Source organism: Manacus vitellinus, unplaced genomic scaffold (genome assembly GCF_001715985.3).
Source record: "Manacus vitellinus isolate BGI_N305 unplaced genomic scaffold, ASM171598v3 scaffold_83_pilon, whole genome shotgun sequence".
Lineage (NCBI taxonomy): Eukaryota > Metazoa > Chordata > Aves > Passeriformes > Pipridae > Manacus > Manacus vitellinus.
Genome location: NW_021940836.1, coordinates 52,787 through 65,899, shown reverse-complemented (window position 1 = coordinate 65,899; position 13,113 = coordinate 52,787). Strand labels below are relative to the sequence as shown.

General features: G+C 41.2%; 1 protein-coding gene across 4 annotated transcripts in view; it reads right to left on the bottom strand.

The window, feature by feature from the left end:
• PRMT8 (protein arginine methyltransferase 8) overlaps nucleotides 1–7,060 on the bottom strand; it is a 57,359-nt gene extending 50,299 nt beyond the window's left edge. Inside the window, exons 1-2 of one of the 4 annotated variants that reach the window (XM_018074747.2) lie at nucleotides 6,626–7,060; nucleotides 5,863–6,006 (exon numbers count right to left, since the gene is read on the bottom strand). In XM_018074747.2, the coding sequence (XP_017930236.1) occupies nucleotides 5,863–5,937 (75 nt within the window). In that variant the 5' untranslated portion in view covers nucleotides 5,938–6,006; nucleotides 6,626–7,060. Of the gene's footprint in view, nucleotides 1–5,862; nucleotides 6,531–6,625 lie in introns of those variants that run through there. The other 3 variants (XM_008921114.3, XM_018074749.3, XM_018074746.2) reach the window with 3 other exon arrangements.
• Between the last annotated feature and the right edge of the window lie 6,053 nt (nucleotides 7,061–13,113).

Here is a 13,113-nt window from a genome sequence, read left to right as displayed (position 1 = left end):
CAGCTGTTCATTACCTCATCTGTCAATGGACTGAACTTCATTGCAAACTCAGAAAGGCCAAAGCAAAACCTTATGAAAAGAATAAGCTCAATGCTTTTTTACCTCCATGTATTTCTCTGCTCTGCCTGTACCAGTAGGCTTGTACAAGCCTTCCTCTTTCACTATCAAGCTGAGGGTGAAGCACTGGAAGGCATGTGAGCTATTGCTAAGCTCATTTCTGGCATGGATGTAGAACAATGACAAAGGTGACAAACCGACAGAATTTCTTACTCTCTTCTTTGAAGTGTTTGGTGCTTTTCACAGACTGAGGCTAGGAAAAAAAGAGCCTTTATAAGCCCACTCACTAGCATGGAATCTCTCTTTTAGTGTTGGCACAATGATGCAATATGATCTGGCCTATGATGTCACGAAGATGACTCTTCTTGACACTAAAATGCTGTTCTCTAAAACAAACCTATGCTGGCACAGGATGATCCATGCTAAGATATTTTTATCTTGAAACTCAGCTTTGAATGGTTGCTGTTGTTCATTACTTAAGCATAAATGTTTCTTCATCCTATCTATATTATTAATGCCAACCAAAATTTATTTTTTCAATGGGGCCAAAATATTATGGTCAATGTCTTGAGCTTTTAGTATTAACTTTGAGAAAGGAATGGCATGCATTCAGCTATGTGTTCAGCTGAGCTAAATTAATGTTCTACACAGCTGAAGTTGTAGAAGATAGCTCAGAGACATATTTCTACTCCTCCACTCCTAAATTGTCTAGAAACCCAAAAAAACCCCTATGACTATGTTAGAACTGCCTTGTTACTAGCCTAAAAGCATGGTTTATATAGTTCTAGTAGGAGCATTGTAAAGGATCAAAATGTGTTGAAGTGGAATATTCCCTGCTGTAATTCAGAGTTGCCTCTATAGCCCTTGGGAATCTGGCTACACCCACAGTGAAAGATTTCTCTCTGACATTATGGGTCGGCTTTCTGACTGCCTTGTCAGCATTGCAAAACATCTGGAAAATGAGCCAGTGGTCTGGTCTCTGTAGCTCACCTATATTACTTGCACACACCAGCTACCACAAGTTTTCCTGTTCAAAGTTACGTGACACAGGCTTGTGGCACACCACTCAGTAAGATTGAAATTTATGTCAAAAGCTGCTTCTTCAGCTGGCTATCTGACATCATGCCAGATCTTTCATGACTTCTGTTAGTCTAAGAAGTACTTAGCAGTGCTATTTCTCTTTTGGATAAACATCACCCACTCATTAATGTTCATTCAAATATGGCAATTTAATAATAAAAAATAAGAATTTTCTACAACACCCTTCACTAATAAATCACAGAATTCAACAGTATAAATGGGAAAGATCAGAGGGATTAAATTATATCTCCAAAACCATACAGTGTAATAGCCAGGAGCAAAGCTTAGGTTTACTGAATAAATTCAGTCCACTGTTCTCTGTTAGGCACATGCCTGCTCTGCTTCTGTTAATTTGTCCATCGGTAACTTGTTAAGGAGAACCCCCTCTTCCTACTCATGAATCACAAATAGAAGCTCATGATTTCAACAGACTTTGCAACCTCTTTCTCCCCCCCTCCCCACTCCAGTAGTGGTATGGTGGGATTTCATGTAGATAGGACACTGTGAACTCCCCTCTTCTGATAACTGAGCAGTTAGTTACTTTCACTGACCTGGACTGCATGATACCAAACCAGTTTATCTGGAGGAGGATGTTAAGCATGTTACCCCAAGTCTAACCAAAGCCCAACATTTCTATAATAGGACATTCAGTGAGGACTCTATTTTGTTACCACAAATAAATTAACTAATCTCTCCATTCTTAGCAATGATAAAAGAATCATTTCTCTCTACAGACACTGCAAAGTCTTCGGTACAGATATTGCTTTTTATGAAGTTACTGTGCAAGTACGTTGTACAAATCCAGACCAGTTTCAAGTTCCAGAATTGTTTCAGTCAGCAACTAGCCTCTTACACGTTTATGTCTTCTGGATGTGCACATAAACCCTGGCACTTTGTGCTATTGAGCATTTTGTGCTCACTGCACCCTTTCAGTACTTAAAGGAGGCCTGTAAGAAAGATGGGAACAGACTTTTTAGCAGGGCCTGTTACTATAGAACAAAGCATAAGGGTTTTAAATTAAAAGAAGATAGATTTAGACTACATTTATATCTAAATGAGGCATAACTAAGAAATTATTTACAATGACAATGGTGAAACACTGGTACAGGTTGCCCAGAGAGGTGGTTGATGTCTCATCCCTGCAAACATTCAAGATCAGGTTGGACAGGACTCTGAGCAACTTAATCTAGTTGAAGATGCCTCTGCCCATGATTCTATGATTCTATTCCTTTCACATGGCACAGGTTCACAAGTTACATTCAGGCACACTTGCAAAAACACACTTCTTTCAATTTTTTTCCCATCATTGATATCAGGCCTCCTATTAATGAGGCTTTCATTTAATACATTTAAAATAAAAACACCCAGAAAACAAAATCTACAGCAGGTCATGAATTTTGCAGAATTTTCATGCATATGTTCTACAAAGTACTGTTTCTCTTTTACTTTGTCTTCTGTCAGTGTCTTTAATTATTTGCAGAGAACTCAATTTTGCATCTGTTATTTATGCAAACAGTCCTGTTTTATTCAGACAAAGTGTCCTTTCATGACAAAAGATACAGAGGTTCACTATTATATCTTGAGGAGAGATTCTACAATTTTTGCTCCAGAGGAATTTCTCTTAAATTCATGGGATGGACTAGGGCATTTCTTGCACACTTCAAACAAGGATCTGAAACTATTTTAGCAAGTTTCCTATTAATGGGACCCCGTAACCTCTTCAGTGAGTCAAGGGTTTATTCCCCTTGACTTTTATTTTTATACAAACCACTCGGGTTACTATAAACATATACAAAAAACCCACTAGTTACACTTAAACCCTGACAGATGGACTGATATCAGGCTGTTATCTGTACAATAAAATTACAAAACTATTCAGGGCCTGATCCAAGACCATCCACTCACTTGACCAAGATGTAAGGCTACAGGAATACTGGTAATGTAACTATCTGTACCATGGGGGCACCTTTCTCTAAGTTTTCTGGTAACATGATGTGTCTTCCTTGACTGGGAAGTAATGCTGGTGAGTGGTAATGCTACTCTCTTGTCTTCTTGCTTGAGGAAACAGTGAGTACTGTCTTACTGTAGCTTTGGTTTTCCCTTGTTTGTATTTGTTGTCATCATTTCTTTAAGCTCTTTAAGCTAAAGACCTAGCACTGTGGTCATCAAAGGGTAGTTAAGGGAATAAAAAGTTTCTCACGTATTGTCCATGTTCTTTGACTTAATATATTGTTTTAAATTGCCCTGCTACTGAAAGAGAACACTTACCATATTTGACCAAAGCTTACATTCATGCTCTTAGTTGTGTTAGATTTAAAAGAAAAAAGCACCAAACCGCAAATATAAAAAATGTACTATGAAGCTGTAGCATAAGTAATTAGGTCAAATCAATCTGAGTAAGAACTGGAAGGTCTTTGGAATGATTTGGAAGTGGGGCATTTTGACCATTTCTTAAATGTTTTAATTCTTCATCTCTCATTATGGACGATATCTTTTACATCATGCCTATCACCATGACATCAAAGTTCTTCAGAAATTTAGCATCAAATAATGAGTATTACTGGTACCCCATTGGTTTCAAATGAAACAAATTTATACCAATTCTGAATTTTCTCTCACACTGCGGTAACTCCAAAAGTGAGATATTTTGTGCTGCATTCCTTCTGTCACAGAATATTTGCTAACTTCAAGAGAAAGTTAGAGAAATACAGGTTTGAAGGTCAAACTAGTATCATATGACTTTGCTAAATATAGATGCTTGACAAATGAAAGATCTTCAAAGGTCTTGGCATATTTTGGTTAGTGCACTTCTACATCTGCACATATGCAAACTGCTTCTCTCAGTATATATCAGAAATATGAAAATTATTAAAATAGAAAATATCCAGGCACGTGTTACAAATGTATCCCTTTTGGTTTTCTTAAGGTAGAAGGGCAGCAGGATATGCCTAATCTGCAATATTTTCACTCTCACTTCACAAATCTGTCACTGATGGGTACTCCAAGGAGACGAAGCACAGCATTTTAATATTCTTCTAACTTGTATGCATCATTGAAATGAATCTGTCATTGTTTAAAAAATCCTTCTCCATAAAATAACATTGCAGTGTGTGCAGCATTGCACAAACAGAAAGACAAACATGATTAAACAACAAAAATGTGCTAAGAGTGAACTGACATAGAAGAGGAATGTTTAAAGAGCTCTTCTCACCTATCTTCCCTGTCTAAAACCGATTTCCATTGAAAAAAATGGCTTTGAAAGGAACTGTCTATGCTTGTACGTTTTTCATTGCAATCCTGTCCTGGGATCCTGGGACCTATAACGCAATATGAGCTGTCAGGACTATGACAGTTTACAGATGTGCAGCCAGACTTCTTGCTATTTATAGATGCCTCTTCTGCAAACAGTACTCCATGGGGTTGTAGCACAGTAACAGGCATGTTCGTTGACTAAGTGCTTACATCATATTCATTTAAGAAAATTTGGCTCTTCACCTGGCATGGCAAAGGAGGCATATTTATGAAGGTCAAGCAGAGAGAACATTATTGCAAAGAGAAATGTGGAATTCATGAGTGAGCAAGACACCTACTGGGAGGACTAACTGAAAGGAAAAGGCATTTGGCAGAGATGTTGAAATAATAAAGGATGGAATAGTTATGTGTTCACTCACACTGAAGTGATGCTTTTGCTCTTTATTACCCCTGCAGGGCAACTTGGGAGAAGGTTCAATGCCACCCGTGTGTGTAAGGGCAACGTTGTAAAGTTGGCTGGGGTGCAATGTCCTTTGTGTCTGTGCATGGCTGTGCTGCATCTCACTTAACCATGTGTTAAGTGTTCAGTCAGAGTGCTAGGCACAGTTTATTAATAGAAACAGGGAGTTTGGCACACGCTCACACTTTCGCCTGTCTCCTTCTCACATGCTCCCAGAGATGCTGGGACTGCATCCTGCATCCTTCTGCTTTTCCAGACCTGAGGCTTCACACACTGCTGTATCCCTTGAGAAGTCTCAGTGGGGTCAAGATAGCCCCAGACAAGTAAACAAGGGCTGCTCAACCCCAATGTTGAGGAAACAGAAGGTAACGGGTGGGGGGGCGGGGGGGGGAGTAGATTTCTTGCAGAAAAACCTGAGACTCGCAGGGTACCCTCCCGGCCTGAAGGCAATGCAAAGCTATTTTCGGCGATGCCCAGGCCAACCGGACACCCCCCGCCCCGGGCAGCTCCGCTTGGTAATATCTAGGATGCTGCAGAGACGAATGCTGCTAAAGACCCCCCAGACAATCCTAGCCAAGGCTGCCGGCGGAAAGCACCGGGAGCTGGCCAAGGTGCTGCGAAGAGCAGTCTGTCCCTTTCGGCCTCTCAGAACCGAGATTTTACCGCCGCTCGCACCCCCGCTGCTCCGCCCAGGACCCTTCAACCCCAAGAGGCCTCCCTCGCCCGGCACGCCAAATTCCCGGAGGTCAGCCGTGAGAGCGGCGGCACCGCAGCAGGGCGACCGAGCGCCGGGAGCGCTCGGCAGGGGCGCAAACTTCTCTTCTACAGGGAACGAGGGGAACGGGGGGAAGTATGTGGGGGGGAGGGGGGCAAATGCAGGGAACTATAGCAGGCAGGCAGGAGCTGGACGGAGGGGCTGGGAAAGTTCTTCTGCACTTACTGCTGCTTCTGCTTAGGGATCAGTGCTCGGGTCTGGGGGAGCGCGGGCGCCGGGCTCCGGCTCGCATCCTTACCTCGGTGCTGTCGGCAGCGTTCTCCGCCATTTTCCTCCTTAGGAGCAGGCAGCGGGAGGAGTGTTTCATTCCCATAAGAGCTAGCCAAGGGGTTGGGGCTTCGGGGCTGGTGTTTAGGTTTGTGTTTTCAAAGATCTCCAAACACTGGTGTACGCCAAAGGACAGGGAGAAAAAAAAAATATGGAAAACAGCAATAAATCAGTCAGCTTTGTCCCTTCTGCGTCGTCCACAGGAATATTTGTCTCCTCTTAGCATCGGGAGCTCCTCGGGCACTTTCAAGTCCTCCTCTTTCTCCCCTCTCCTCCACCTCCAGCGAGTTCTTGGGGTGGGCAGAGAGAGGCGGCACACACTCTTCAGGTTACACTATAAGGCTGTCGGGCTATGAGTCCTCCCCTTCAGTGAAAGCAGTCAGGCTAAACAGGAGAGAAGCACCAGCTAAACTGAACTTGGGCGTGCAGTGACCAGCTGGGCATCTTTGTGTCCTGTGGCTACTCTTCCAGAGGCAGAGGGAGCCAGAGACAAAGCAACAGGACAAGGAAATCATAGCCCTTTATTTTCCTTCTTTGGGCTTCTTTCTTTCTATGTCCCAAGACACTTCCTTTAAAGATGGTCACAGAATTTGCCACCCTCTTTCTATGAATGTCTTCTGAAATAGAAATCCCTTCTCCTCCTCCTTCTCCCTCCCTCCTGCCCCCCTCTCCCGTTCCCTCTCCCTTTCTCTCTCCTCTTCCCTTCCCTCTCTTCTCCCCTTCCCTCTCCCTACCCCTTCTGCTGTTGGGCAGAGCTTGGTGCCCTTCGCTGGGAATTGCACTCACGTGTCTTTGGTAGAAAAAAAAATATTATTTCAAGCTCCCCCCATCCGTCGCCTACACCCTCTCACACACAAGCACGCATTCACACGTACACACACACACACGTTGTCTCCCTCTCACACAGACATGCACGATTTTTTTTTTCTTCCCCATCCCTCCTCTTCTTTTGAATCAGCAACACTTTTCTTTGCAAGGACTCTCGGCAAGGCTCTTAGAGAGCAACCGAAGAAGTCTACTCCAGCTTCTTTCCTCTGAGTTAAGTAGCAAACCTGCTTTCTTAATATATCTTCTCGTGTGTGTGCTCCCAGCTCCTGTTTTACTTGAAGTTTTTCAGGAGGATCCACACTCCGTCAGATAGCCGTGGACTGTAGAAATATAGTCCCGATCCCGCTGCAGCTCCTACTGAAAAGGGGGGAGGAGGAGCAGGGGGAGGAGGGGGGAAGAGGCGGAGGGAGAGGTCTTGTGGGGCGGGAAGGGAAGAGGCTAAAGGTGATTTGAACTTGTTTTTAGCCTTTTCCTAATGACATCTTCCTCTGTAGGAGTGCATCGCCACCTTCCCCACACGTTTATTTTGCTCTCACTCCTCCGGGCATTTTTTAGTTCTGAGTTGTCAGCTGGGAGGATTGGGTTTACCTCACTCGTGTTGCTGTGGGTAAGGGCGGGAGAGGGGGCGTATTACATAATTAATCCTTCCAACTTCACTTTCCACAGCTCTATCTCCAGCCCACTGTTCTCACGTTTCTGTTTTGTTTTTATATGGAGGAGGTGACAAAATAATGCTGGTGTGTGGGTGTGTGTTGCTCGAAGGATTTCGAGGACCAGAACAGGATTGCTGCTCTCTGAACAGTTTGAAATTATTTCCTCTGGGGGTGCCAATGGAGACCTGAAGAAGAGGTTTGAAAAATTACTTCTGATGCATATTTTAAGGACATAGCCAGCTCAGATGCTTCATCAGTAACAAATTATGATAGATCTGGGGTTTTGAATTTTTGTCCCTTGCAGCCTATTTTAATATCTTTCAATTAGAGTTTATCCTCAGCTGACCTCTGGAATACTGACATACCATGAAGTACTGCCAAAAAACAGGAGGTCCCTGGGCACACAGGAGGCAGAAATATTCCTGGGGGTGGGGGAATGAAAATAGAGTACGTCAATTAGAGAGTAGAGAGCAAAATTATTCTCCTGCCCCATGAGGATGAGGAGGTGGGGCCAACAAAATTAAATAAGCAAATTTCTCCCTTTTACTTGAATGACCCTCACAAATTCTTGCTCAGACACAGATCGGTAGGTATGCAATAGATTCAGGAATTTGTAATAAATCACATGAAAGTAAGAAACCTGGGGAAGCAGAAGGTGTGTGCTGTGCTGAAATGTCAAGTGACAATGACAGTATGCCATGTAGGGTACAAGGGTACCGTATGAAATGGTTTCAGAATATGAGAGTATGTTATAGACATAGATGCCATACAGCTTGAGACTGGGTCTCTGCAAGATACTTTGCAGAGCCATTTGATCATTCAGTTTTTCACAAGCTTCTGATTTCCCCCTATTCCTTTCAGCTCACATATATTTTAGCATTTCAAGTTCTTTCATTAGCTCCACACCACTACTAATTTTTTCAGTAATCATCCACATCTCCTTTGTTTAAATAGTAGAATTTAATTTCACACCTTCTAGGCATGAGGCTCAAGGCTCAAATAATGACAGAAATGGAAACAGGCTATCTCCACTTTTCTTTGGGACATTCACAGAGCTCTCAAGGGTCTTAAAACCCTTCAAACATGAAAACCAGTGCAGTTATTGCTGAATATTTCAAAGCTACCCTCAAAGTCTTGGACTATGGACGGCTTTCTCATCAAGTACTTCAATTTCTAGGTGGAGGAATAAGTGAAAAATAATCTGAGATAAAAACTTAATGTCTCTGCAGTCTTTGTCACAATGTTTTTCTCTGCTATGGTGTGAGTATCTGGTGGTTAGTGGGTGCATGAATTTTTAGTCAGCATTCATTTGGACTAACCTGCATAGTTTTAGTGTGTCTTTTCTATTTTCAGGTGATATACACAACTAAACTTAGTCTAATTTAATATTTTAAAATAAACTAGTGTTCTATATAGAGAAAAAGAATTAGATTTTGCAAAACTACTCCAGAACATATTTTCCAGTTTTCTCTGACAGCTGGGTTTGTATTTCTGGTACAGCTCAATCACTCTTTAGTCAGCTAAATGAGGCATCAGATTTTCAGAAGCACTCGGCAACCAGCAAAACTGGCAGGCATAGATTTAATATATCCTTCCCTCTTCTGCTTCAGATACTGCATGACTTACTCTGGCACCTATTCTTGTCCTCCCCCATCTCTTTGTCAACACAGATGATACCTGACTGCTCATCCTTGAACGTGGTGCTGATGTTTTACAGATACTAGGAAAACCTTCCGGTCTTATAGTTTCCAGCATGAGGTTGAATGTTTTGGTCTTGAACTCCTTTGGGAACCTGCCAGATGGTTGGTGTCTTCACTCCTTTTATGTTCTATATGTGACTGAGGAAACTACTTTGAAAACACACACACCATTTGCTCTAATCTGCTTTATTCCAAAGGGAAAATAGTTTGTCATACAGGACTTTTTTTTTTAATCAGCTATAGTTAGAAGTATTCCTTGTAGCATCTTTTAACATACGCAAACCAGTTTGTTCACCCATACAGATGTCTGTGTGCACAAAGATACTCAGTCCTTCAGTTTGAATATGAGTCTCAGTGCAAGTTCTTGTTGACACTGAAATACACAGCAACACTGAACTGGTGAGCCTACATACTGTTTAGCGGACAAATTCCACTCTCACCATGTGAATGCAAATGTGAACGCATTTGTAACAAAACCAGATGTCAAAAGCATCTTCTGAGTTTAAATATATCATGTATAAGTACACGTGAAGGTCACAAAGTATTAGAAATTGAGTGGAGTGGTGCTAAAGAGAAAGTGGAAAGGGAAGTATTTATTACTTCAGACCTCCAGTAATAGCTAACTGTGGTTGAGACTGCTGTGCTACTTGCTGAGTGTGGCAATAATACTGTGCTGGCCCTCAGAAAATTCAGACTTATTGCCAGCTTTGTCATTAGCTTTGGATGAAATCCAAATGTCTGCATTTGAGGTGGGGTAATCCTGTGCACGAGTACAGACTGAGAAATTGCACAGCAGTCCTGATGGAAAGCATCCGGGGGTTATGGGGTGGAGGTGTATCTAGGCTGAATATGACTCATCATGCTTTCTCACTGCATGAGAGGCAAACTGTATAATTATCTACATTAAATGGAAAGTGGCCATTAGAATGAGGGAAGTGAGATTCTCTCTCTACTTGGCACTGGTGAGACTGCATCTTCAATTCTGAGTCCTGAGCTGAGTCCCCTGATTGAAGAGGGAGGCTTATACATTGGAGATTGTTCAGTGAAAGACTACTACAATGGTCTCTTAGGACACCAGCCTCTGAGGAGAGTTGGGTATGTCAGGTTTGGAGAAGAATAGATCAAGAGACACCCAGTAGTGGCTTATGACTAGCTTTAAGGATTGGAACTAAGACGATCCATACTCCCTTGGTACAGTCAGATCATTTGAAAAAGAGCAACAGCTGCAAGTCGTGGCTTTGGAAGTTCAGATTCATTATTAGCCAAAGAGTGTTCATCCGCATAAAAATACCTAACTTTTCTTCGTGCTTTATGAAGAAGAGTTTTTTATTGATTTGTTTTGCTTGTTTGGTTGGTTAGTTTTGGGGTTTTTTGTTATTTTGGGTTTGGTTTGGTTTTTTTTTTGTTGTTTTGGTTTTTTGTTTGTTTTGAGGTTTTTGGTTTGTTTGTTTGTTTGGGTTTTTTTGCAATTGAACATATGACCCCGAGTATAACAGCAGCAAAATAGGTGATCTGCTAAAGATATAGCTAAGGACATGAACGAACAGAACATTTATTCCTTTGATAAAAATTTTCTCCTCAAAATATTTTTTTTTGAGAAGAAGATGGAAGGCAATTTCTGCTGTGATGATTCCAATTGAAGTAGGTAAGAGTTCTTTCAAACATTGATAATCTGGCATAATTTCAAGAAGGAGGCAAACACAGTGCTCCAGTTGAACAATGGACAGGAAATAAAAGGACGAATAAGGAGAGTAAAAGAAATATCAATAAGGAAGGAAGTCAGGTGGAAGACTAGCAAAAGAAGACTGGCAGGTAACATGAAAAACTCTGTAGCAAGGTCCTGCATAGGGAAGCATAGGGTAGCCATGGAAGGCAAAGAAAAGCAGACATGAAATGCTGAAGACAGGAGGAAGTTAAATAAAATATCACTTTGTGTCACAGGTCATATGGCCTGGATCAATGTTAAACTGTTGCATTTATTACACTGCAATGTTCTGTCACATAAAACAGAGTCCTTTCATTGGGTATTCCAAGCCCTCCTGTCATCCTCATTTCTATAGCATTGGCCATCTCTTCCCCAATTCACAGGTCATAGGGGAGATTAGGCCAGGAGATTTCATCTGTGTTAATATTTTTCATCTTGATGAAAGGAAGAAGGCACTCCATAATCAGCCTGGAAAAGGCTTCTTCCCTTCTGTTTGACCTCAGACTTCAGCAGAAAAGACTGAGTGTAACGTGCCTTTGTTATTTGTTTGTTTAGAAAAGCAGAGAATGGCTTTAGACAGAGACTGGGAACAACTCTTGAGCTATAGATCCACTTCCTAGTTTAATCAGAAAACATTGCAGCAAAAATCTATTCTTACTCCAATATCCTCACCAAATTTTTTTGTTATCTGATCAAAGGAAAACATTTCGAAGGATCCTTTTGTCACTTTGCATTGTTCCTTATTGCTCAGGAAGTCCCAATGATTTCCTTTGCCTCAAACCATATGTTTGGCAATCTTTCCAATCTCTTAATGTGTCTTCTATTCCTACTATGTCTCTCAAAGTTGTCAGCGGTTCAAATATTTCTCTTATTCCTGCAATTTGCCCATGTTAATTCTGAAGATCTTGAAGTGAATTTTAATTGACACCGTGGTTTTAAAGATCATATTTAATTTATGCTGTTCCTTCATGATCATTTAGCTTTCCTCAGTAACTTTTTTTACCCTGTATATTATCTTCTTATCCTTCTTCATGAGCACTCCGTATTCCAGCCTTTTCCTGGGAGTCATTGCAGTTTTAAAACACTGGTCCTAGGTTTGAGTGAAGAAGAGTCTATCAGAAGCTAAACTGGCCTGAGATACCCACTTTCACAAGCCAAGAATATGTGTCCAGGGCTCAGATAATTCAGGGTTAAATTACAGACACGTTGTCATGAATGAGCCCTTAGCCATGCTTACAAATAATGAAACACCAGGAACTATCTCTGCAAGGATTCATCACCAGAATTTTAATTTTTTTCTCTAAGATTGTAGACTTCATTTTATTTAACAGCAGAAGATCTATTTTGCAAACTGAAAACTTTATCTAAGTTTAACCCAAATGCTCCTTCAATTTTTTTTTTTTTTGTTGTGAGTGCTAAACTCTAAAAAGTTGAAACTGGGTCAGTTGAAGTCCTATTCTGACAAATTCTATAAAGGCCACCAAAGTGGGTCTCCAGTCCTCTGTGGATTAGAGAAGCTAAGCAGGCCATTGAGAATTGTGATTACTACAACGGTGGAGATAAATGGACATAAATATAATGAAATGTTATATGCTGACCTCGTTCAGTTCCTACTCAACCTTTTGAAGAATTACAAATCATGCACTCAGAACAAAATACTTCCAAAGTTTGATGTCAGAGTTATCCTAAATTTAAGAGGTGCCTAAGAAATATTATGCAAAACTTGTAAGAAAAACAGGGGTATACTGGAGTGGGTTCACTGAAAGGGCCACAACAATTATTAAGTAACCAGGGAGCTCTCTCATATGAAGACAGGTTGAGACTGCTTGAAGAGAGAGGGTGTAAAGAAGATGAAGCCAGACTTTTCTCAATGGTACCCAGCAAAAGGACAAGAGGAAATGGGCACAAACTGAAGTATAGGACATAAAAAAAAATAAATTAAAAAAATCCTTTTTTTACTGAGAAGGTGTCCAAAGACATGTTGGAGTCTTCTTCCTTAGACGTATTAAAAACCTGGCTATAAATGGCCCCAAGTAGCTTGCTGCAGTTGACAATCTTGAGTGGGGGTTGGACTACATGATTTCCTGATGTCTTTTCTAACTTCAACAATTCTGTGATTCTATGTTATTCTAGAAGATCTATGAAAATCACATAGACGACTCTGGCAGATCTGGCCAATAGGCATCTGTCTTGCTTTCTCTTCCATATTACTTATGAAGCCTTAAAAAGATTATACATGTATAGTCTTACATTAAGGTGATTTGATAAGTGCAGCCAATAATTTCACAGAAAAAAATATGCTGAAGAAGTGACAGACTGTTGTTTGCATTCTATTC